The sequence below is a fragment of the Jaculus jaculus genome, chromosome 6, assembly GCF_020740685.1.
Source record: "Jaculus jaculus isolate mJacJac1 chromosome 6, mJacJac1.mat.Y.cur, whole genome shotgun sequence".
In the NCBI taxonomy this organism is placed as follows: Eukaryota; Metazoa; Chordata; class Mammalia; order Rodentia; family Dipodidae; genus Jaculus; species Jaculus jaculus.
This window is the reverse complement of record NC_059107.1, coordinates 4045664-4071165: the sequence shown is the minus strand read 5'-3', so window position 1 is coordinate 4071165 and position 25502 is coordinate 4045664. Positions and strand designations below refer to the sequence as shown.

At 45.0% G+C, this 25502-nt stretch overlaps 1 protein-coding gene across 1 annotated transcript in view; it reads right to left on the bottom strand.

The window, feature by feature from the left end:
* Hspa4 (heat shock protein family A (Hsp70) member 4) overlaps nucleotides 1–24081 on the bottom strand; it is a 50209-nt gene extending 26128 nt beyond the window's left edge. Inside the window, exons 1-7 of the mRNA XM_045152025.1 lie at nucleotides 23907–24081; nucleotides 14860–14917; nucleotides 12328–12468; nucleotides 9698–9820; nucleotides 6186–6285; nucleotides 3663–3796; nucleotides 528–772 (exon numbers count right to left, since the gene is read on the bottom strand). Coding sequence (XP_045007960.1) covers nucleotides 528–772; nucleotides 3663–3796; nucleotides 6186–6285; nucleotides 9698–9820; nucleotides 12328–12468; nucleotides 14860–14917; nucleotides 23907–24013 — 908 coding nt within the window. The 5' untranslated portion in view covers nucleotides 24014–24081. The remainder of the gene's footprint in view (nucleotides 1–527; nucleotides 773–3662; nucleotides 3797–6185; nucleotides 6286–9697; nucleotides 9821–12327; nucleotides 12469–14859; nucleotides 14918–23906) is intronic.
* Between the last annotated feature and the right edge of the window lie 1421 nt (nucleotides 24082–25502).

Here is a 25502-nt window from a genome sequence, read left to right as displayed (position 1 = left end):
ACACAGTCAGACAACAGTAACACTGCTTGTGAAACAGTCCTAAGTATCAATGACCCAGGATTCTTGCAGCACTAAAAAAATGATCGACTACTGAAAAAGAACAATTTCTTAACCAATTCACCTTAATTGGGCATTCAAAGCAGAGTGCCCAAATTCTGTGAAAATTGTTAATTCACATATAATATATGCAAAGGTAAAGGACCAATTTCCTGGAACATTTAAGTCATCAGAATAAAACATCTGAATAAAACCCAGGGCTCCAACATGACCTGCAAATTTTACTTAAAGAACTAAAGTTATCATGTTAACAACCAAGATAATTCAACATTAGCTAAATAAATTTACTATAATGTAGCCAGGTATGGTGGCACTCGCCTTTAATCCCAGCACTTGGGAGGCAGAAGGGAACTGTCATGAGTTCAAGGCCACCCTGAGACTGCATAGTGAATTCCAGGTTAGCCCAGGCTAGAGCAAACCCTACCTTGAAAAAATCAAAAACAGAAAAAAATTCTATGTGAGATGGTTACCTATTCATAGTTCCAGATACATCAACATCATTCATAAAACATTCAATGCTCAAAGGGAGGTCTGAAGCATTTGCACTCATCAATTTCTTGAGTCTCTCGCACTCCTGAGACAGCCGTAACAATGCTCGGATCTTGGATTTTATGTCCAGTTTGTACTTCTTTCCAAACTCTTCACAGAAGTGATTTACTAACACTTCGTCAAATTTTCTGCCTCCCAGTGTGGTGTCAAAGGCCGTGGCCAAAACCTTAGAGGGAAAAATGATAATTAATCCAACAGTTACCAATTTAAAACTTCATGAAGGCTGGTGATATGGCTCAGCAATTAAATGCACTTGCTTGTAAGTCTAACAGCCTGGGTTAAATTTTCCATTACCCATATAAAGCCAGAGGCACAAACATCTGGACTTCATTTACAGAGGAAAGAGGCCCTGGATGTCCATAGTCAACCCATCTCAATCTCACCTTCTCTCTTTCTGCTTGCAAATAAATACATTTTAAAGAATAAATAAGCCAGGTGTGGTGGTGCATTCCTCTAATTACAGCATTCAGGAGGCAGAGGTAGGAGGATAGCCATGAGTTCGAGGCCACCCTGAGACTACATAGTGAATTCCAGGTCAGCCTGAGTTAGAGTGAGACCCTACCTCGAAAAACCAAAAGCAGATAAAATATTTTCATCATACATCCTTGTTAACTTAAATAAAAATCCAGGGAGTGGAGAGATGGGCTTAGCAGTTAAGGCTAAGCCTGTGAAGCCTAAGGACTCAGGTTCAATTCCCCAGTACCCAAGTAAGCCAAATGCAAAAGGTGGTGCATGTGTCTGCAATTTGTTTGCAGAGGCCCTAGCATACACCCTCCTTCCTTCCCTCCCTCCCTCCCTCCCTCCCCAAGTAAAAATATTTTTAAACCCATAAGTAAAAACAATGTTGAAAATGCAGTATGTATGTCACTAAATCATTGTTAAAACTATGAAGTCCACTTCCCCTTGCTGTCTACTAAACAGAATTTTCTATCTTTACAAAAACTTTTTAAAATAAATTACATAATAAAAAGCAGTCTGGAGAGATGGCTTAGCAGTTAAGGCATTTGCCTGCAAAGTCAAAGGACCTCGGTTCAACTCCCCAGGTCCCACATAAGCCAGATGCACAAGGTGGCACATGGGTCTGGAGTTCCTTTGCAGTAGCTGGAGGCACTGGCGCTCCCATTCTGTCTGTCTCTCCCTCTGCCTCTTCCTCTCTCTTAAATAAGTAAAAATTTAAAAAATGAAAACACATACATGACACCATGCTATCACTCAAGATTTTAACTCAAGAGGATTAGTATGAGTCCAAGGCCAGCTTGGGCTAAAGAGTAAGCCCTTTTCTCAAAAACAAAACAAGGGCTAGAGATATGGCTTAGCTGTTAAGGCACTTGCCTGTAAAGCCAAAGGGTCCAGGTTCGAATCTCCAGGAACCACGTAAGCCAGTTGCAGAAAATGGAGCATGCACCTGGAGTCCATCTGCAGTAGCTAAGGCCCTAGTGTGCCCCTTCTCTCTCTGCTGGGCCACCACACCCAGCATGGATTATTAATTTTCAATCACTGAGATTACAGCTGATTCATCACTTCTACTTATAAATGCCATAAACCTTGCATTTCCCAATCAAGCATTGATAGCTTTAAAAAAAAAAAAAAAAACCCTAGTAGGCAGGCATGGTAGTGCACGCCTTTAGCCTCAGCACTCGGGAGACAGAAGTAGGAGCATCACTGAGTCCAAGGCCAGCTTGAAAATACATAGCGAATTCCAGGTTAGCCTGGACTAGAGGGAGAGCCTACCACAAACAAAACAATCATTAGATACATTGAAAGTTTAAAGAAAGCAAAACGTTTCCCCAAACAAGGAAATACTTATTTCAAATTAGTCTCTCCCACAGATTCACTGGGAGAGGGGGGATACAACTGAAACCTTGAAACCACGGCCTTTGATTCATGACTGCAGTCACTGAAACAAGCATTAGCTGTGAGCTAGAGAAGAGACTGCCGCTCCATCACCACCACCATCCCTGGCCCTTCCTTCAACACTTGTAGGCATGAAAAGTCCTTACTTCAGAACCTGTAAGCTTTCCAGAAACCCTGAACAGTACTTCTGGTCTACCTTTCTTTAGTATCCAAGTTCTAGCCCCATTATCTTTTCTCCAGGGCACTAAACACGTAAAGGGCAGAGACCACCTTTACCAGCACCTCAATCCTTGGTGCAAAGAGAATCCCTGTAGAAAATCCTCAACAGCCTGCAAGGGAAGCAGTGTCCCCATGGTACAGAGGAGAAAGAGGACTTGGTGACCTGAGCTTTTTTACTCAGGGTTTGTGTACTTTTGTAAAAAAATTTTTTATTTTTATTTATTTGAGAGGGACAGAGAGACAAAGGGGGGAGAGAGAGAGAGAGAGAGAGAGAGAGAGAGAGAGAGAGAGAGAGAGAGAATATTATCTGCACGCCAGAGCCTCCAGCCACTGCAAACAAACTCCAGATGCATGCGCCCCCTTGTGCATCTGGTTAACATGGGTCCTGGGGAATCAAACTGGGATTCTTTGGCTTTGCAGGCAAATGCCTTAACCGCTAAGTCATCCCTCAAGCCCAAGGTTTGTGTACTTTTACTTCATTCTGCACCAACTCCTTTGTTGTTGTTTCTTGAGGTAGGGTCCTGGCTCTACCCCAGGCCGACCTGGAATTCATTATGTAGTCTCAGGCTGGCCTTGAACTCACGGTGATCCTCTGCCTCCCAAGTGCAGGGATTAAAAGTATGCCCCAGCACATCAAATTCGCATCACTTTTTTTTTACCCCGAGGTAGGGTCTCACTAGCCCAGGCAGACCTGGGATTCACTATGTAGTCTCAGGGTGGCCTCAAACACACAACAATACTCCTACCTCTACTTCCCACGTGCTGGGGTTAAAAGCGTACGCCACCACACCTGACTTTGCATCAACTGTTAATATACTATTTTGGGCCCACAACCTTAAATCCCCCCACCATAATACCTAGTTTTCAATTCAGGTGGATCAAAGCAAGCTAGCATCAGTAAAAAGAATTCTTTTTAAGTATCTCTCAAAGTTTTCTGACTATATTCTTAACAGTCTTCTCAAAAAAAAAAAAAAAATACTTACTTTCAGTTTTCCCCTATTAAATGCACATACAGAAACTTGATACGCAGAATGCCCCATGTCTACAAAAACTACATTTCTTGGTTTCTCTTCTAAGGCAGGAAGATCTTGTTTATAGATTCCATATGCAAGAGCAACTACAGAAGAAAAAAAAAAAGTGTATCAACATATCAACCGAATACTAAAGTTTATTTTTTAAGTATTTATTTGAGAGGGTGAGGAAAGACAAATACAGAATGTGCACACCAGGGCCTGCAGCCACTGCAAATGAACTCCTGATGCACGGCTACCTCATGCATCTGGCTCATGTGGATACAGGGGAAAGGAACCTAGTGCCTCAGGCTTCGCAGGCAAGCATCCTAAGTACCAAGCAATCTCTCCAGCCCTATTATTTATTATAGTAGTTTAAAAAAAAAAAAAAGCCAAAGAAGTAGGACTGCTTACAATGCACTTCTCCAGACACAAAATGGCCTGGATATCCATGACCTCACAGTGCCTGGCGCTACCTACACAAGACCCTCATAATAGGAGGAAAAGATCATGACATCAAAATGAAAGAGACTGACTGGGGGGGAGGAGGTATGTTAAGAGAATGAAGTTACAAAGGATTAAGTGAGAGTGGAAGGAATTACCATGGTCTATTGTCTATAATTACGGAAGCTGTCAATTTTAAAGAAAAGGTTTATACAGGTAATGAGATCCACTGGGTACTGTGTTTCAGACAGACTCAATTATTGAAGCATGGCAAAACACATTCACGCACTGACACTAACAGTGTCATTTAGGCTTCCTCAGTTTCTGGTGAACTTTAGGAAATTATTCCCAAATCAGTTCCTCCACTTTCCAAACATACTTTCCTTAATTTCACCAACTTTCAAATATATTTTAATTTATGTATTTGAAGGGGGAGGGACAGACAGAATGGGCGTGCCAGGTCCTCCATCCATACCAATTGAACTCCACACCCCCACAACCCCTAGCTTACGTGGGTCCTGAAAAGTCAAACAGAGATCCTGTGGCTAAACCATCTCTCCAGCCCCTTTTTAATTTAGTTTACTTTTTAAAATAATTTAAATGTTTTAATTTTTAATTTTTCAAGGTGGGGTTTTACTCTAACCCAGGGTAACCTGGAATTTACTGTGTAGTCTCAGGCTAACCTCAAACTCACAGTGATCCTCCTACCACTGCCTCCCAGGTGCTAGGATTAAAGGTATGTGCCACTACACCTAGCAATTTCTCCAATTTTGATTCTACATTAACATCTAGTCTCCAAGAAGTTTTAAGCCCTGTATCTCAACTCTGATAGCCCGTAAATCTTTAGAAAATTCCTTGAGTAGGCATTGCTACATACAGTCAAGCGCACTGCTTTGAAAATAAAGCCTTGACTAACAAGGGGATAAACCATCAGAATAGGAAAAAGTACTGATCACATTGATTATTTTGTGACACAGCATCCAGAAACACCATACACATGGTAAGCAAGAAATGGCAATCCTTGGAGCAAACAGCCAGAAGGGGCTGGGGACATGGCTCAGTGGTTAAGAGCACTTGCTTAAAAAGCCTGTGTGCCGGGTGTGGTGGCGCACACCTTTAATCCCAGCACTAGGGAGGCAGAGGTAGGAGGATCACCGTGAGTTGAAGGCCACCCTGAGACTGCAGAGTGAATTCCAGGTCAGCCTGGGCCAGAGTGAGACCCTACTCAAAAAAAAAAAAAAAGCCTGTGTGGACTTAGTTCAATCTCTATCCACCACAGTGAAGTGTAATGGGCATTTGTGGCGACAAGAGACCCTGGTGTATACATGTGTATATGTACACACACACATACACATTAAAAAAAAAAACTGCAAGGTGTTAGGAAGTCACAACCAGGTTGGCTCAGCTGATAAAGCACTTGCTATGTAAGTGAGACAGCAGTGTGGTGGCCCACCCGTTATCCCAATGACCCTAGGGCAAACTGTGTAGATTAGCATAAGTAGTGAACCCTGGGTTCAAGTCAAAGATCTTGCCTTAGTAAACTAAAGAGATCAAGGAGGACACCCAACATCAATTTCTGGCCTCCAAGTACACACACGAGCCAACACACATACACACATGTGCACACATGATTTAACAGCCTTAAATAATTTTTAATTTACTTGTTTGTATAAATGCTTTTGTGCACACACACTATTCTCTCTTGCCCCTACAAACAAATGTCTGTCTCAGTTTTAATTACATGGCTGGGGAATTGAACCTGAGACAGGCAGGCTCCACCAGCATCATCAGTGAGCCATCTCCCAAGCCCAGCCTTAGAGACTGGACAAGTCAAAACCTAGTCATGGGCTGGGGAGATGACCTAGCAGTTGAGTCATTTGCCTGCAAAACCTAAGGACCCAACTTCAATTCCCCAGTATCCATATAAGCCAGATGCACAAGACGGCACATTTATCTGGAGTGTGTTTGTAGTGGTTGGAGACCCTGATGTGCTCATTCTCATTCTCTAATAAATTAATTTTTTAAAAACCTAGTCACATAACCCCATCTTACCTGCAGTAGTTTCATTCATTAACCGCAAGCAATTGAGACCTGCGATCTGTGTCGCATCCATCACTGAGCGTCGTTCGGCATCAGTATAGAAACACGGAACCTACAACAAATTGAAAAGCTTACTGTGCAATGAACCGTGTTTTAGCCAAGAAAGTCCCCAACATCCTCAAATATCTACAGAAACTTGTGTACGATCAAGGAAACTAATTCAATCCAGTAGGACAGTTAAGAGTATTCAGTGATAAAAGAAAAGAAAAAAAGAAAAACAAAGAGTATTTAGTGGTATTAAATAGATAGCTACATATATTGCACAGTTTATATTCATAACAGAACACAGTAAAAAAAAAAAAAGTTATTGTAATAAAAATAAAAGACCAGAAATTACTATCCTTAGAAATGCCTAAGCCAGACATGGTGGTGAACACTTTTATACCAGCATTCAGAAGGCAGAGGTAGAAGGATCACCATGAGTTCACGGCCACCCTAAAGACTATATAGTGAATTCCAGGTGAGCTTAGGCTACAGACTCTACCTCAAAAAAAAAAAAAAGGGAGGGGAAGCTGGATGTGGATGGCTTAGTGATTAAGGCATTTGCATGCAAAGCCAAAAAACCCAGTTTTGCTTCCCAAGGACCCACGTTAGCCAGATGCACAAGGGGGCGCACACATCTGGTATTCATCTGCAGTGGCTGGAGGCTCTGGCATACCCATTCTCAGTCTCTCTCCCCTCCCCCTTCTCTATCAAATAAATAAATAAAAACATTATTTTTAAAGGTGCTAGAGAGATGGCTTAGCAGTTAAAACGCTTGCCCACAAAGACAAAGGACCCAGGTTCAATTCCCCCGATGTACAAGGGAGGGCATGCATCTGGAGTTCATTTGCAGTGAATGGCACACCCATTCTGTGTACCTCTTCCTCTCTCCCTCCCTCCCTCTCTCCCCTGCTTGCAAAGGACAGACGGACAGACAAAAGGAAGGTAGGCAGGTAGGTGTGCCTGCAAAGCTAGCCTATGACACCTTAGGATCCTCAAACAGTTCCCCAAGGCTGGGCGTGGTGGTGCACATACATCTCATCACTCAAGAGGCTTTGAAATCAGCCTGCTTAAAGGCAGCCTGGAGCTAAACGGTGAAACTATCTCAAAGAGAGATGTTTAAACAGGATGTGGAGATGGCTCAGCAGTTAAAAGCACTTACTTGCAAAGCCTGTTATCACAAGAATTCAATTCCCCAGCCACCCATATAACTCGGAACCAAAGAGTGATTCAGGCATGTGGTGGTCATTTGTTACAACACATACACACGCATGCACACACACAAGAAACTAAGTAATTCCTTCAGCATAGTACAGTGGTTCCTATCTGCACTCCTAACACTCAAGCTGTGAATTCAAAGCCAGACCGAACTACACTGAGACCATGCCTCAGAAAAGAGCAAGGGCTGGAGAGATGGCTTTGCGGTTAAGGTATTTGCCTGCAAATCCTAAGGACCCAGGTTCAGTTCTCCAGTACCCATGTAGGCCAGATGCGTAAGGACGTACATGCATTCTGAAGTTTATTTGCAGTGGCTGGAGGCCCTGGCAAGCCCATCCTCTCCCATCTCTCTGAGAGACAAAAAAGCAAAGAAATACAAAAGAAATTTAAAAAGTATATGAGGGCTAGGCATGGTGGTACAGGCCTTTAATCACAGCACTGAGGAGGCAAAGATAGGAGGATCACTCTGAGACTACATAGTGAATTCCAGGTCAGCTACAGTGAAAAACCCTATGTCCAAAAAAAAAAAAAAAAGAATTAAGAGGCTGGGGAAATGGCTCAGCAGCTCAAGCAGCCACCACCCTGTGATCAATTCCCAGTACCCACGTAAAGCCAGGCACACCATGGCATGTGTTTTAGAGTTCCCTTGCTATGGCTGGAGGCCCTGGCACTGCTCCAGCATGTGCTTTCCCACTCTCAAATAAAAATTTTAAAAAGCATTTAAAAATAAGATATTTCATGGGGAAGTAATATGATGGAGAATGGAATTTCAAATGGGAAAGTGGGGGAGGGAATTACCATGGGATATTTTTTATAATCATGGAAAATGCTAATACAAATTTTAAAAAATTAAAAAAAAATAAGACATTTAAAATTGTAAATTTAAAAGAGTTTAAAATTAAACAATTCTCTAAATCAATAAGGATGTTTTTCTACATTGAAGTGGCTAAGTATTCCTACCGTGTTTATACAAACAAGAAGTTCAGACTGACTACCTGCTGTTCTGAAAGCCTGCACTCCTGAACCTGGGCGCAGTTGTCCGGGGGAAGACAGCGCCTGCGCACTAGCACGCGTCAGGCTAAGGGCAGAAGTACCAGGAGCACAGGACTCTCACAAGTTGCAGCCAGCACGTGCCTTTCCCTGTGCTGACTCCGCCCAGACCGTCCAGGGCTAGGCTTCTCAGCCAGGGTGCAGATCGTCCCAAATCGCAACACTCAGTAGAGTGATAAGGACTTTCAAACAGGACTTAAAATGCCAATCTTTTACAACTCAAGCATCCCACCATTTTATAGAAAATTTATTCCAGCTTAATTCAGAGTAGAGGCTGGTCATGGTGCTGGCACCTATAATCCCAGCACTCAGGAGATTCAGGCAAGATTCTGGGATCCCCAGAATGTCAGACATGCCTTCTAACAAGTATAAACTTAATGAGATAACCAAGGAATGTACATAAAACAAACTCACCCAACAGTGTCTGCTTTGCCATCAAAGCACCAACATTAAGACAAAATGGCCACAAAACTAAAGTACAAAAAACAGCAGAAAGGGGCACTGAGGGCGCAGCCACGTAAGACTTGCCACTTCAACAGCTTGCTACACGCGCAGAGCTGTGAGTAGCCAGGCTCCCATCTCAACACGGTTAAGATTAAGGTTAAGATCACCTCTTTTCCGCCTCTTAGGGCTTGGATGAGACAGCGATCAGAAGTGGAAAAAGAGGTAGTCTTTTATATCGGATGGCATTCTGCTAACTCAAGTAAGTGGTTACCGTATCCGAGGCACTAATACAGGGTACTGAAAAACATCTAGGGAAAGTGGGATTTAAGATGAGTCTGGAAAAACAGTATTGAAATAAGTGGGTGGACTAGTGTAGGAAAACTAAGAAAAAGGCAAGCAAGGATGTTTTAAATACATGAACATCAGGTTGGGACTCGCTCAGTGGGAAAGCACGCCGGAGTCGGTCCTCGGTGCGCGTGTGCGTGCGCGTGCGCGTGCGCGTGCGCGTGCGGGGGGGGGGGGGGGGGGGAGTGATCCTGGTCCTCCTCGCAGTCAGGTGAGGCACAGCACGCTGGCAGTCCTAGCACTCCGGAGACACGGCAGGAAGACTGCGAGTTCCAGGGCAGCCTGGCTCACGTAGCAAGACATGACAACCACTATGCCAGTTCTAAAGAACCATTACAACCTGAGACATTTTACTAGCAACCAACAGCTTCTCCTTCTCTGCTTCTTGAGCCACGTCCCTAAAACCATTCAGGGACCAAACTCACCGACACAACACAGTCCACAACAGGCTTCTTAAGAACACTCTCGGCTGTCTCCTTCAGTTTGGACAAAAGCATGGCAGTCACTTGCTCAGTGGTGAAGTCCCGCTCTTCTTCCATGTATGTAACCTGTCAGAGGAAAAAAGGACCCAGTCTTACGCCCAATTCTTCATGTCCTAACAGCCTAAAACAAAACAGTGCTTCATATCACCAGTTGAAAGCTATTTTGCAAGCATTATTAGCCCAAAGGTCACTTTTAGTTTTTTTAAATGCTTACCAAACATGAAACTCAACCGTGAGCAATGTAAGACAACCAGACCTGATAAGGCCATGCAGCCAGCGGGTCCAGCTTGTTCTTACCCACACTGCCCGCCTTAAAGGGCTGGTGGTGGTAACTATTTTCCTATGACCTCATTTTGTCTGTAATATTCATGACCATCAGTAACGAAAAAAAAAAAATGAGGGCTAGATGCACAAGGCAACACAAGGATCTGGAGTTCATTTGCCACCCCCCCCCACACACACACACAAATAAAATGCTAAGCCAGGCACGGTGGCGCACCCCTTTAACCCCAGACCTCAGGAGGCAGAGGGAGGAGGATCACCCTGAGTTTGAGGCCACCTTCAGACTACATAGTGAACTCCAGATTAGCCTGGGCTAGAACAAGACCCTACCTTGAAAAACCAAAAATAAATAAATTATATTAAATGCTTTAAAAAAAAATGCAATGAAACCCTACCATGGATAAAAGTTTACAACTTTGTTAAGTGTAGCAAGCTAAATTTTTAAGTATTTCCCTCACGCCTTGCACATCCCCAGCTACCACCACCAGCGGGTAAATTCTCTTCTTGGAGCTGCTGACTCCATTCGGCTTCTCGCTGGAGTATAATCGTATGCCAATTGAATGTGGTTTAAAAGCTAACAATTTCTCACCTTATACAATGGTAATCAAGGTGATAACCCCCTCTTACTGGGTCTGTTGGTAAACCCCACTGCACCTTCTTCCTTACCTCTCTCTCTTGACTTCCTGAAATGCTTGGCTCAACTGCTAAACCCAGTGATGTCTTAACTCTAAGCAGTCCCAACTTCCCCTTTCTTGCTTGGCACTCCAGCTGGATTCCTGGCTGTCATCCAAACTATGTTAAGATTACAGCCGCATGTATGTTAAATGAACATGGTCATAATTCTTTGTTTTTACAATATACTTTATTTTTATTCATTTATTAGAGGGAGGGAGGGAAAGGGGCAGAGAGAGAATAGGTGTGCCAGTGTATCAAGCCACTGCAAACGAACTCCAGATGTGTGGGCCATCTTGTGCATCTGGCTTATGTGGGTCCTGGGGAATCAAACCTGGGTCCTTTAGCTTTGCAGGCAAGTGTCTTAATCACTAAGCCACTTCTCCAGCCCTCATAATTCTTTAGTTAACAAATTTTGCATTCCTAATTCTAGCATACACTGGTAGAAATTCCTTGTTCTCACACTTCTCACCATCAATAGTTGGTTTACTTTTGTTTTTCAGCACTTGGGATTAAGCCAGGACCTCAGTGGGGGCCAGGCAAATGGTCTACTACTAAGCTGTATGCCCAGCCCCATCAGTTGGCTTTGAAACTATTATTTCTCCAACTGGGGTATCTCAAATACCAAATCTAGTTGCGTAGTGAGATATGACTGTAATTCCAACAGCAAAAGGCTGGATGGAATCAATTCAAGGCTAGGCTGGGCTACAGAAAAATTTGTCTCAAAAAAAAGGAAAAATCTAATACCTAATCTTAAACTCATTTGCCTAAAAGCTCAACAATGGATTCTTCATACTTCCCCCCTGGGCAGGAGAGAGATCTACTCTACCCACCTCCCAGCCTTTTGCCAGTTCCGTGTGATCACTTCACTATTGCTTCACAGAGACTACTCTAGTTTCTCAAAGACAACTGACTCTTCCCCAGAACACATTTCTTTCCAACCTAAGTCCTACCCCAGGATCACGGCCATTGAGTGCTCTTTGCCTGCCCTTTCTTCCACAAGTCACCCCTAAGGTCACCCTAGAAAGACAGACACCCTAGAAAACTGTCTGTGAGCAACAGGAACTTTCTTAAAAGAGGCAGTTTTCTGCTGGAAATAGCTTAGTGGTTGAGGCACTTGCCTGCCAAGCCTATGAACCCAGGTTCAATTCCTAGTGCCCACATAAGCCAAATGAACATGGTGGCTGGCGTATGTGTCTGGAGTGCATTGGAAGTGGCTAGAAGTCCTGGTGCACTCATATTCTCTCTCTCAAGTAAAAATATAAATATATAAATACAAATATTTTTAAAAGGAGGCTCCAATGCATTGGCTTCCAAACAACCCAGATCATTCAAAAAAGGTTGGTCTTAGCCAGGTGTGGTGGTGCAAACCTTTTTTAATCCCAGCACTTGGGAGGCAGAGATAGAAGAATCACTGTGAGTTCAAGGCTACCCTGAGACTACATAGTGAATTAGAGGTCAGCCTGGGCTACAGTGAGACCCTGTCTCAAAAATAAAAAAAAGTTGGTCTTAACCAACAAACATCATTCTTAAACATTTTCATGACAACTTGTATCAGAATACACTGAATTGATAAAATACTGCCTTGTAATCGTAAGATACTATCTTGAGAATCTTACCTTTATACCTGTTAGTCCAGTAGGCAATTGCACAATATCATACGCAAGACTAGATTTTTCTGCCTCCACAAATGGATCAGAGAATGCTCGCCCATGGAACCTTTTAAATCCTTGAACTGTGTTCTTTGCATTGGAGATTACCTAAGACAAAGTGTCAGGATGGAAAACTACCATTAACATATTTTCAAAAGGCTCAGATTAATTAACATAGACATAACGTCATAACATTTCCTTCCTGGAGTCAACACAGAGGTTCATACCAGTAATCCTAGAAGTTGGGAGGTTAGGCTAAAGGACTGAATTGAACATGGGGCTTGTACTTGCAGTGGCTAAAAATAGAGCTAGATCTTTTTCTTTCCTAAACTAAGGTCATTTTTTTGTTTGTTTGTTTCTAACCAGGCATGGTGGCACATGCCTTTAGTCCCAGTATGTACTCAGGAGGCAGAATTAAATCAATGTAAGTTCAAGACCACTCTCAGACCACATAGTGAATTCCAGGTCAGCCTGGGCTACAGTGGGACTCTACCTCAAAAAAAAAAAAAAAAAAAAACCATTCCTAAACTAGGAGGAAAAGATGATGACATCAAAATAAAAGAGATAGGGCTGGAGAGGTTGCTAGGCGGTTAAGGCACAAGCCTGTTGAAGCCCTAAGGACCCAGGTTCTCTAGGTCCCACGAAGCCAGATGCACATGGTGGCACATGCACCTATAGTTCATTTGCAGTGGCTAGAGGCCCTGGCATGCCTCCTCCCTCCCTTCCTTCCTCCCTCTAATTAATAAGTAAAATTTAAATTAAAATAAAGAGACTAATTGAGAGGTAGAGAGGATATGATGCAAAGTGGAGTTGGGGAGGGGAAAACAGGAGGGGAGGTAATTACCATGGTTTATTGTCTATAGTTAAGAAAGCTGTCAATTAAAAAAAAAAGATATTAAAAATTCCAAGCCGGCCTTTTATAAACCCAGCACTTGGGAGGCAGAGGTAAGAGATCACCGTGAGTTCGAGGCAGCCTGAGTCCACATAGTGCATTTCAGATTAGCCTGGATTAAAGTGAGACCTTACCTCTAAAAACAAACAAAAAAAAAAAAATCCAGAATGAAGCCCAGCATGGTGGTGCATGCCTTTAATCTCAGCACTTGGGAAGCAGAGGTAGGAGGACCACTGTGAGTTCCAAGGCCACTCTGATATTACATAGTCAATTCCAGGGCAGCCTGGGTTATATAGAGCAAGACTCTCCCTCAAAAACTAAAACGCCAGTCAGGGTGGCTCATGCCTTTAATCCCAGCACTTGGGAAGCAGAAGTATGAGGATCACCGTGAGTTCGAGGGCACCCTGAGACTACAGAGTGAATTCCAGGTCAGCCTGGGCTAGAGTGAGCCTCTATCTCAAAAAAATCAAAAAATAAAAAACTCCCAGCATGAAGAAGCCTCTCTGGCATTAAGCGCTCTGCTGCACTCCCAACTCCTCTGCCAGGCCAAAGGCACACAAAGCAGTCTTCCTGTGAAACAAACAGAGTGGCCTCCACAGTCAGGTGCGGCTTGAGCAAGCTGCCGAACAGAAACTACCGAAATGACAGAACTGACAGATCTCAATGGGGAAAGGAGAGCTAGGGAAAGAATTCACTGGAATTTCAGGAGGAAAGATGCTGGAAGATAGCCCTAAATTTGCTAGCGACTGCTTCCTACATTTGTACATTGTACAAGTAAGACAATAAAACACCTAAAACAACAACTGGCCAATCACCATTTTCTTAGGCTCATGCTTTAGACCCTGCTTGTTCCAGAAAGTTATTCACTCAAATTGGTGCTACAGACTGAATGTAACAAAGTCAAACATGGAACTGTTTAATTTTATAGAGACCTCAGACACTAGTAATGACCTAATTCTTGGGGGTTTTGCTACTGTGGTCCCTGGTTACCCAGAAACCAGCAAATATGTCCAATTCCTAGTTTATTATGCCCCTAGAGACTTATTCCCTTTCTTGAGGGATTTAACAGTAACCTTTACTGTGATTACGACGAAAGGCCTATCAAAGATGAAACAATCCTGGGCAGCCAAGGGTAACATACACACATATAATCCTGAGTTCAAGGCCAGCCTGAGCTACACAAGAGTTCTAGGGGAGTCTAGACTTCATAGCAAGACTGTCTCCACAAAGAAAATCTTGGGGGAGGGAGGGTATTAAAATTATAATCATGGACGTTGTTAATAAAAATTTTGAAAAAGAAAATCTTGCCAGGCATGGTGGCACACACCTTTAATCCCAGCACTTGGGAGGCAGAGGTAGGATGATCGAACTCCCTGAGACTACATAGTGAGCCTGGGCTAGAGTGAGACTCTACCTCAAAATAACAACAAATAAGTAAAAGCCGAGTAAAAATACACAGTAGCAGTTTGTCTCAGACATTCCACTGCTGCCTACTGTTGTTGTAAATCTACCTGCTTCCCACTTGGATGCACATAAACAGAATCAAGTACTGAACCACAAAGTCACGTCAGAGGAATAAAAAGTCATTAAAGGGGGAGAAACTCTACCTGGCTTTTCGCAGCTGCTCCAATAGAACGATTCTTAGGACCAAAAGAAATACAAGCCCTGAAAGATAAAAGAGACATCTGAGAACCAAAATTTTACTTCAAAATTAATATCCAAAAACATGGTTGGTAGCTAAAGCCGTATGTTTTTAATGCGTGTTGTTTGTTTCCAAGCAGTGAGAAAGAAGGCCTCTCATAGCTACAGACTCCAGACGCACGCACTACAGGTGAATCTGGCAGCAGGTGGGCATGGAGAACTGAACCTATGCCAGCAGGCTTTTCAAGTAAGTGCCTTTAACAGCTGAGCCATCTCCCAAGACCCAAAATTATTTTTAACAGTGCACAATGTCTATTATTTTGACATTTCTATTGAGTCAAAATCAACAGAAATGGGCTGCCTTGGGTAAGTCCTGTCATTTAAAAGCTGGGGCAGGGCTGGAGAGATGGCCTAGCGGTTAAAGCACTTGCCAACAGAGCCCAAAAACCCAGTTTCAATTTCTCAGTACCCACATAAAGCCAGATACACTAGGTGCACATGCATTTGGAGTTTGCTTGCAATGGCTACAGACCCTGGCACGCCCATTCTCTTTCTCCTGCTCTATCTCACAAATAATTAAGAACTATTTGAAAGCTAGAACACATGTCTAAAGTGATAATCACCTGCTACTAGACGTAGACAAGACAAGCTCTACCACCCTAATTACTTAAGACTCATGTTCAAAATCCCAGTACAAAATAATGTATTCTAGTGCCAGACATTATTAAGTATTTTAAAGCAATTCAACTTCAATACAAATGCAGTCTAACAGACTGAACAGTTCCTGCCCTGCTGCACTGAGCAGAGTTATTTCCTCTAGACCTAGAGTACAAGGACTCACACTGCCAAGAAACTTCATTCTCACCTCTCAAGACTGCTTCAACCTCTTCATACTTACACTAGGCTTTGTCTACTGCGGTGGGGGCACTTAAAGAAAACGCACCTACTACTTCCCACTTACCAGGAACTTCCATCATGTGCACACAGCCTGCACCCTATCCTACCCAATCTGTGTCAAGAACCCTCTTTCAGCCAGGCGTGGGGGCGCCTGGCCCCAGCACCCTTGAGGCAGACATGGATGACTATGACTTCAAGGACAGTCTGGGACTGCACAGTGATTCTGGGCTAGAGGGAGACCCTGCCTAAATAAAAACAAATAAATACTTTTAAAAAAAAAACACCCACAGAAGAGAAAGGAAGGGAGGAGGGTACTTAATAGGTTGATATTGTATATATGTAAGTACAATGATTTTGATGGGGAGGTAATATGATGGAGAATGGAATTTCAAAGGGGAAAGTGTGGGGGGGGGGGGGTAGGGAGGGAATTAACACGGGATATTTTTTATATTCATGGAAAATGCTAATAAAAATTAAAAAAAAAAACACCCACAAGCCTCTCGCATCCATGCAGGTCAAGCGCTGGCATCCATGGGTCTCATCACAAAGCTGTCATATGCCAACAGTGTGCCAAGCGCACTCCCAATGACAGCCCCAAACACTCTGGGCAAGAGATGATTACCAAGCCAACTTAAAAGATGAAGAATCCATTCAAATCAAGTCAATATACAACTTGAAAATATTAAATTCTGGGATTCCAAATCAGGATTATCCTACCCCAAATAACATAAATAATGTGCCTTTTCACTGTCATCCAGACCCAGTTAAATTCGCAACTTCCCTCAGATTACCCTGTTTCTCCCTTCGCATGTATTCTACTGTTTGCCCTATTTCCACATCACACCCACTAATGCAGTCTCCGAACATTAGAGCAGTTTTAAGTCTGGGTTGGGGAATGGCTCAGTAGTTAAGGACACTTCCTTGCAAAGCCTAAGAACCCAGGTTCAATTCCCCAATATCTATGTAAAGCCAGATGCACAAGGTGGCCCATCTATCTGGAGTTTACAAGGGCTACAGCCCCTGGCAGGGTCATTCTCTATTTGCCTCTTTCTAAAATAAATAAAATTAATTGCCAGGAATGGTGGTGCATGCCACCTTTAATCCCAGCACTGAGGAGCCAGAGGTAGGAGGATCACTGTGAGTTCAAGGTCACCCTGAGATTACATAGTACCTTAACCACTAAGCCATCTCTCCAGCAGGAGACTACAAAGTGAATTCCAGGTCAACCTGGGCTACAGCAAAACCCTACCCTCAAACACCAAAATTCAGAGCTGGAGAGATGGCTTAGCAGTTAAGGCATTTGCCTGAGAAGCCAAAGGACCCAGGTTCAATTCCCCAGGACCCACATAAGCCAGATGCACAAGCACAGGCATCTCGAGTTCATGCCCATTCTCTCTCCTTTCCCTCTCTCTGCTTGCAAATAAATTTAAAAATAAATAAATCAGTAGGGCATAGTGCTACACACCTTTAATCCCAGCACTTGGTGGGGGAGTGAGGGCAAAGGCAGGAGGATTACCGTGAGTTCGAGGCCATCCTGACATGACACAGTGAATTCCAGGTCAGCCCACGCTAGAATGAGACCCTACCTCAAAGAAAAAAGAAAAGAGCCAGCCTAAGGAGGCAGAAGTAGGAGGACTGCCATGAGTTCAAGGCCAGCCTGAGACTACATAGTGAATTCCAGGTCAGCCACGGCTAGAGTAAGACCTTCAAAAGAACAAAAAGACAAAAAAAGAAAAACAATTTGACTTTCACAACAGTGTTCTCATTGCTATTGCTTTAGCAAACAAATGACTTCATTAAACCATGAAAAAACCTGTCAAGAAACTTTAGGTGGGCATGATGGCCCACACCACTAATCTCAGCACTGAAGTAGACACAAGACCAGGGCAAGTTCAAAAGTTCTAAGGCAACTAGGGCTGCACAAGGTGACTCTATCTTAACATTTAAGACACCCCAGCTGGGTGTGTTGGCACGCACCTTTAATCCAAGAACTTGGGAGGCAGAGGTAGGAGGATTCCAGAGTCCAAGGCACCCTGAGACTACATAGTGAATTCCAGATCAGCCTGGGCTAGAGTGAGACCCCACCTCAACAAAGAAAAAAAAAAATCCAATTACAAGGTGCACTACCACACCTAGTTCATGTGTTGCTGGGGATCAAATCCAAGGCTTCCTGCATGCTAGGCAAGCCCTTTACTAGCTCAGCTACATCCCAACCTAGCATCTTTTTTTGAGGCAGGGTCTCACTCTAGCCCAGGCTAGCCTCTAACTCAGTGATTTAACCCCCCAGACTCAAGCTCCCAAATGCTAGGATTAAAAGTGCATGAAGCCCCACACCTGGATGGCACTTCCTATTAATATTTGTATTTATTGCTTTGCAAAAGAGACTATATGTGAACAGCAGAGCCTCCAGCCACTGCAAATAAAATCCAAATGCAGGTCATCATTCTGTGCTTCTGACATTACATGCACCCTCAGGAACTGAACTCAGGGCCAGCATGCTTTGGAAAACAAGCACAATGAACCACTGCCATCTCCCCAGCACCCATCCTGGTATGTCTCCATTTATTCAAAACTATTCTCACAACCAACCTCTTCAATGAGACACATGAAGAACTGCAGACTGAGGTGTGTCTTGGATTAACCCTCACTGCTCTAGCGCTCAAAAGTAGTGCCCATTCAAAGTGGAATTTTTCTCACTACAGCTAACCAGAAGCTACATGGTTCGCTTGTGCTCAAGCACCTTCAAATTTCCAGGACCATTTTCTCTCACATCCATGAAAATGATAATTAAAAGCTGAGCATGGCAACGCATGCCTTTAATTCCAGCACTCTGGAGGCAGAAATAGGAGGATCTCTGTGAGTTCGAGGCCAGCCTGAGACTATATAGTGAATTCCAGGTCAGTCTGGGCTAGAGTGAGACCCTACCCCGAAAAACAAAACAAAAAAAAAAAAAAAAAAAGATAACTTAAACAATTTTTTTATTACTTGAAAACGAGGGAATATGGGCTTCCAGGGCCTCCTGGTGAAACTCCAGATGCACGCACCACTTTGTACATCTGGCTTTTTTTACACAGGTACTGGGGAATTGACCCAGGCCACAAGACTGCAAGCGAGCACCTTTAGCCACTCAACCATCTTTCCAACCCTTAAACTGATTCTTTTGGTTGTTCTGTTTGTTGTTTTTGTTTTTCGAAGTAGTCTCACTGTAGCTCAGGCAGACGATGTAGTCTCAGGGTGGCCTCAAACTCATGGTAATCCTCTTACCTCTACCTCCCGAGTCCTAGGATTAAAGGCATGAACCACCAGGACCGGCCCTTAAAACCGATTTTCATACATAATTTTCATAAGTAAAAATTGTTCATTTTGGAAGGTATGCCCAAGTTAGCTGTTTGGCAACCCTATAAATATGTATACCTTGGTACACGTTTGATTTCTTTTGGGACAGGGTCTTATGTTTCCCAAGCTGACCTTTACCCAACTAAGAAGCTGAGGATGGTACTTATTTATTTAAGAGAGATAAAGAATATGAGCATGACAGAGCATGACAGTGCCTCCAATCACTGCAAACAACCTCCAGATCCATGTGCCACCTTGGTACAGCTGGCTTACCTTGGTCCTGGGGAATCAAACCATGGTCCTTTGCTTTCCAGGAAAGCACCTTAACCACTAAGCCATTTCTCCAGCCCCAGACCTGTTATGCTATACTGAGGTTCAAACTCAGGGATTCCTGCATACAAAGCAAGCACTCTAGAAGCTGAGCTACATCTCCAAACCCCAGTCGTTTTATTTTAGATAACCTTTTAAGGATGGTGAGATGGCTCAGCAGTTAAGGTACTTGCCTTCAGAGCCTAACCACCTGAGTTTGATTCTCCCTCCAGTACCCACGTAAAGACACATGCACAAAGTGGCACACACACCTGGCGTCCACTGGCAGTGGCTAGGGGCCCTGGCATAACCATTCTCTATCTGCTTGCAAATAAAATGGTGGGGGGATGCTTCAGCAGTTAAGGCACTTACCCTCGACACCTAATGATTTGATTTCCCCAGGACCCAAATAAAGCCAGATGCACAGTGGCACATGCATTTGGAATTCATTTGCAGCAGCTGGAGGCCCTGGTTCGCCCATTCTCTCTCTTCTATTTCTCTCTGCTTGCAAATAAATATATTTTTACTATTTTATTTTTATTTATTTATTTGAGTGAGACAAAGTTAAAAAGAGAGAAAAGGAGAGAGAGGACGAGCATGCCAGGGCATCAAGCCACTGTTAACAAACTCCAGACACATGCATCATCTTGTGCATCTGGCTTATGTGGGTCCTGGGGAATCAAACCTAGGTCCTTTGGCTTTGCAGGCAAGTGCCTTAACGCTAAGCCATCTCTCCAGCCAAATAACTATTTTTTAAAGACCCTTTGCCAGGCATTGTAGCATACGCCAGCACTCAAAAGGCAGAGGTAGGAGAATTGCCATGAGTTCAAGACCACCCTGAGACTACATAGTGAATTCCAGGTCAGCCTGGACTAGAGTGAGACCCTACCTCCAAAAAAAAAAAAAAAAAAAAAAAATTACTTGAATGAACAAGAAATAGATATAAAAACAATAAAATCCTTACATGGTACTTTTCTTATCACAATTACATGGAGTATCTAGCTACCTGTTAGTTTTTAAGACAACTTTAACTGAAAACTCTCAGCTTGAAACAATGGTACTGATGGAAAAACTGTTGCAGCTGCTGTGTGAAGAAAAGCAGGAGGGTAAAATAAGCTAAAAGGCTAGAAATACTTCTCAATCCTAGGAGTTCACTTCAGAGCTAAAGTAAATCCAATTCCAGACAGGTGAGAAGCAGCATGCGTAACTATTCCAGTCTTTTTAAAAATTTTTATGCCAAGTGTGCTGAAACATGCCTCTAATCTCAGCACTTGGAAGGCAGAGTTAAGAGGATCACTGTGAGTTCTGGAGGCCACCCTGAAACTCCATAGTCAATTCCAGGTTAGCCTGGGCTAGATAGAGTGAGACCCTTAAAAAAAAAAAAAATTTTTTTTTTTTTTTTTTTTTTTTTTGGTTTTTTCAGGTAGGGTCTCACTCTAGCCCAGGCTGACCTGGAATTCACTATGGAGTCTCAGGGTGGCCTCAAACTCACGGCAATCCTCCTACCTCTGCCTCCCAAATGCTGGGATTAAAGGTGTGCACCACCACGCCAGGCTAAAAAAGATTTTTTTTTAACTTATTGATTTGTGAGCAGAAACCCAGAAGCAGAAAGAATGGACACATCAGGACATCAGGGCCTCTTGCCACTGCAGAGGAATTCCAGGTCCATGTACCACTCTGCACATCTGGATTTACATGGGTACTGGGGAATTAAATCCAGGTTAGCAGGCTTTGCAAGTGAGCTATCTTCCCAGCCCTATTCTAGCCTTTTGTTTGTTTTTCGAGGTAGGGTCTCACTCTAGCCCAGGCTAACCTGGAATTCACTATGCAGTCTCAGGTTGGCCTTGAACTCAGGCGAGCCTCTGCCTCCTGAGTGCTGGAATTGAAGGTGTGTGCCACCACATCCAGCTCTTCTATTCTAGCCTTTTTGTTTTAATTTGTTCATTTTTACTTACTTATTTGAGAGTGACAAAAAGAGAGGCAGATAGAGAGAATGGGCACGCCAGGGCGTCCAGCCACTGCAAAACAAACTCCAGGTGCGTGTGGCCCCTTGTGCGTCTGGCTAACGTGGGTCCTGGTGAATAGAGACTCGAACCGGGGTCCTTAGGCTTCACAGGCAAGCGATCAACCGCTAAGCCATCTCTCCAGCCCAATTCTAGCCTTTTTAATCCCTTGGAAAGATGATCTTTACAGAAAAAAGCCAGCAGTCTTTGGAGACAGAAATATCAAAAATAAGAAATTAACAATCTATCGACTTCTGTGAAAATATAAGTTAGAATTCAGTTTAAGATTATGAGTAATAGGAAATAAAGTTTGGTAGTGAAAGGCAATAAAAATGCTCTAAGGCTGATGGTGTTTTGTGAGTACACTATCTGAGCAGAGTGCATGAGGCCCAGGGTCCACGCCCTAGCCCTGCAAAACTCACCTTGGTATTGCAGGCCTGTAATCCCAGCAAAAGGGAGGTCGAGGGAAGGAGGAACAAGGGTTCAAGGCTACAGTGGTTTCATTCAGGCATCCCCCATAAACTTAGGTGTTCTGAATGCTAGGTTCCTTAGCTGATGGAGATTTGGGAATTAACACCCCCAGGGAGACATTCAGGCATCCCCCATAAACTTAGCTTCTCCCTCGAGCCTGTAAGCCAAAATAAAAATAAACCTCTTTTTCCCACGAGCTGCTCTTCCTTGGGCGATTCCTACCAGCAATGTGAACCTGACTACAACAAAGGCCAAGTAGGAATACATCATCAAACTGTCCATGTCTAGTGGGTGGACTATACTCTCAGTAACACTGTTAAGAAAACTTGTGGTTGGGCTGGAGAGATGCCTTAGCAGTTAAATCACTCGCCTGTGAAGCCTAAGGACCCAGGTTCAACTCCCCAGAACCCACGGAAACCAGATACACATGATGATGCATGTTCATTTGCAGTGGCACGCCCATTCTTTCTCTCTCTCTCTGTAAATAAAACTTAAAAAGTATGGTTAAGGCACTTGCCTGCAAAGACTAACAACCTGGGTTCAATTCCCCAGTAACCACATAAAGCCAAATGCACAAAGTGGTACACGTATCTGGAACCTGTGTGCGCCGCTGCAGGCCCTGGCACACCCATTCTCATTCTGTCATCAACACTCTCCTTGCAAATAAATACATATTTACTAAAAAAATCCCAGCACTCAGGAGGCAGAGGTAGGAGGATCGCTGTGAGGTTCAAGCCCATCCTGAGACTACATAGTGAATTCCAGGTCAGCCTGAGCTACAGTGAAACCCTACCTCGAAAAACCAAAAAAAATTAAATAAATAAAAATAAGCAAACTTGGACAAAAGACCGCTGTAACCTGGAGACACTGGGATGATTTCAGGTGAAAATGAGGCCTAGAAAGGGTGAGACAAGCTTGACAAAAGTAATGAGTTTTCCAAGTAGTTTATGGGAGTACAGCAAACAACCCAGTTTGCCCAAAACTCTGCTACATAAATGCGATAAAAATTCGAGGTGAAAAGGGTGACACGCAGGTCTGAGAGCCTTGAACACTGTGAACCTGGCTGGATGTAACAGTCTTTCTTAAAAGGTTTTAAGCTGGGCATGGTGATGTTTTGGAGGCAGAGTTAGAAGGATCACCAAGTTCGAGACCAGCCTGCGACCAGAAGGAGCCCCTACCTTGAAAAAAAATGAAGTTACCTGCATGCCTAATATGGTTAACACACCTGTAACCCTTGCACTTGGGAACTTAAAAAAAAAATGTATGCTACCTGGTAGACATACTCTAACCAAGGAAAGATCTGGATGAGTCATCTTTTGGGGGGCTTTGTCTATTAGTCGCATCACTCAGTGAAGGTTCTAGCAGTCAAGAGTGAGCCCTTGAGTCATGCATTAACAATTAACAATTGTGGCCAACACCCAGTTGGAATGCATAAGCGTAAAAAGAGTAACCGTATTAAGGTTAGGTGAGCAGAGAATGACCGAACACATCCCGAGACCATCAGCGTAGAGAGCTGCAACGGAGGGAGCCACAGATTTTACGAAATCCATTCGATGAGCTATCCTCGCCACCCTAATCTCGACGGGCCGGCCACTCCATCCTGAGCTCGCGAGGCTCACCCGGGCTTCCGAGGGGCCGGCGCCGCCCCGCCCCCACTCACGTGGGGCTCGGACCGCTTCCCACCTCGCCGCCCGACCGGGGCCCGAACCAGCTCAAGTGGAATTCAACGACCCGCCTGCTGGGTGCAGAGATCCGACCTCAGAATTGGGCTCAAGCAACGTCGGCAAAGCCCAAATCCCAATCTCAGTCCCATGCACAAGAAATTAAAATTTAATTAGATTAAGGGGAAAAAAACCTCGGCCCATCCTGCAGTCCCGGGCCTGCCTTCCCTGCCCATCCCCTCCGAAGGCCCGGGTCCGAGCCTTCGCGGACCCACTTCAGAACAGGGGTCAGCCTGGGTGACCGGCCGGCCCCGCGCGCCCGGCCCGCACACTTACGGCGTGCAGCGGTCGCTGTACTCGTTAGCGATCGTCTCGATGCCGCCGGCTCGGGCCACAGCGACGTAGCAGCTCTGAAAGCCCAGGTCGATGCCCACCACCGACATGGCGACGGCTCCTTGCTCGGGCTCGGGCCCGGGTCCGGCCGCCCAGAATGGACACGGACCCCGGCGGGGTTGGCGCGCGGGGAGCGGGAGGGCCGCGTGCGCGGGGGAGAACCGAGGCTCCGGGAAGGGCGTGCGGGACGCGAGGTGAAGGCGGGCGGGCGGGCGGGCGGGCGGACGGACCGACGGACGCACGCACGCCCGGGTCCTTGGAAGGAGGACGGCGAGCCGAGGGCGCTGCTCAGGCCGGCTCCGGCTCAGCGGCCGCACAGAAGGCGCCGGTAGCGGGGGCGGAGAAGATCTCGAAAGATCTCGTGGCGACGGGAGTGGAGCCGCAGCGCGAGAATTGCGGAGGTTCTCGCGAGAGCGCGGCTCCGAGACCTTTCCTCCAGAGGCCCCGCCCCCGTGACGTCACGCCCGGGCGCAGGAAGCTGGCGAGCTGGGCCTGCGCGCTGGACGCTCCTTGGCCGCAGCGCGCCCGGAGGAAGGGCGACCTGGCGTCCGGCCGTAGACGGCCGCGGGGCGGGCTGTGGCTCCCTAACGTTCTGCTGGGTAGGCGCGTGCGAGCTAGCCCTCGTTGCAGCGCGGCGGTGTGAAACGCAGCGCCCTCCTTAAACGCCAGGGAAGGATGGACTCCGGAGCCGCACCCGGCCCTTCCCTCCAGCCTGGTAGTGAACCCACTGGCGGCCTTCGGTCACGTGAGCCCCAGCCGGGCGTAGGCCTTTCCGACCCAGATGCTAGGAGCGCGGAGGAAACGCTGCCCAGGGTCAGGAGAGGTGGCTCCGCGGCGAAGGCCCTTGCCCGCGGAGCCGCAGGACCCACGTAAAGCCGTATGCACAAGTGTCCCGTGGGTCTGGAGTTGGTTTGCTGGAGGCCCTAGCGCACCCATTGTCTCTCTGTTTCAAGGGTATAATTCAACAAAATGCTCTAAAAAGAAAATAAGACGCTGCCTAGTCTGGAAGGTGACCTCTCGGACTAGCGGCAAATTTACGTGGTTATCTTCCCCGACCCATTCGCAGGTGACCTGAAGTTGGCTGTGCAGTGAGCGATGACCTTGAAAACTTGATTCTGGAGCCTCCGCATCCCGAGTGTTGGGACGACAGATGTGTGCCTCCACGCCTTAATTTACGCTGCAGTATCTTGCTCAGGTTAACCTAATGAATTTCAAGCGTCTTTACCCAGCATTTTCAGCTGGCAGAGCAGGGGATTGCAGAGTTAACAGTGTTCTCTGCAGAGTGGGGAAGCCTTGGATTGGATTCCCCAATAATGTCTAAGCCTCAAACCTAGAAAACGTGTGTCGTCCTCATCTGGAGGATAGATACATGCACAGGATAGTGGAGAGTAGGAAGTTGTCCCAGAAAACAAAAAGCCGGTGTTGAAGTTGGAAAAGGCAGCAAGAGAGTTAGCGAAGACTACAGTATATCCTATAAGACATGGCGGATTGCTCTGAAGAGCTCAGGGTTACAGTAGTTGCGCCTGGACTGTTGAAAAA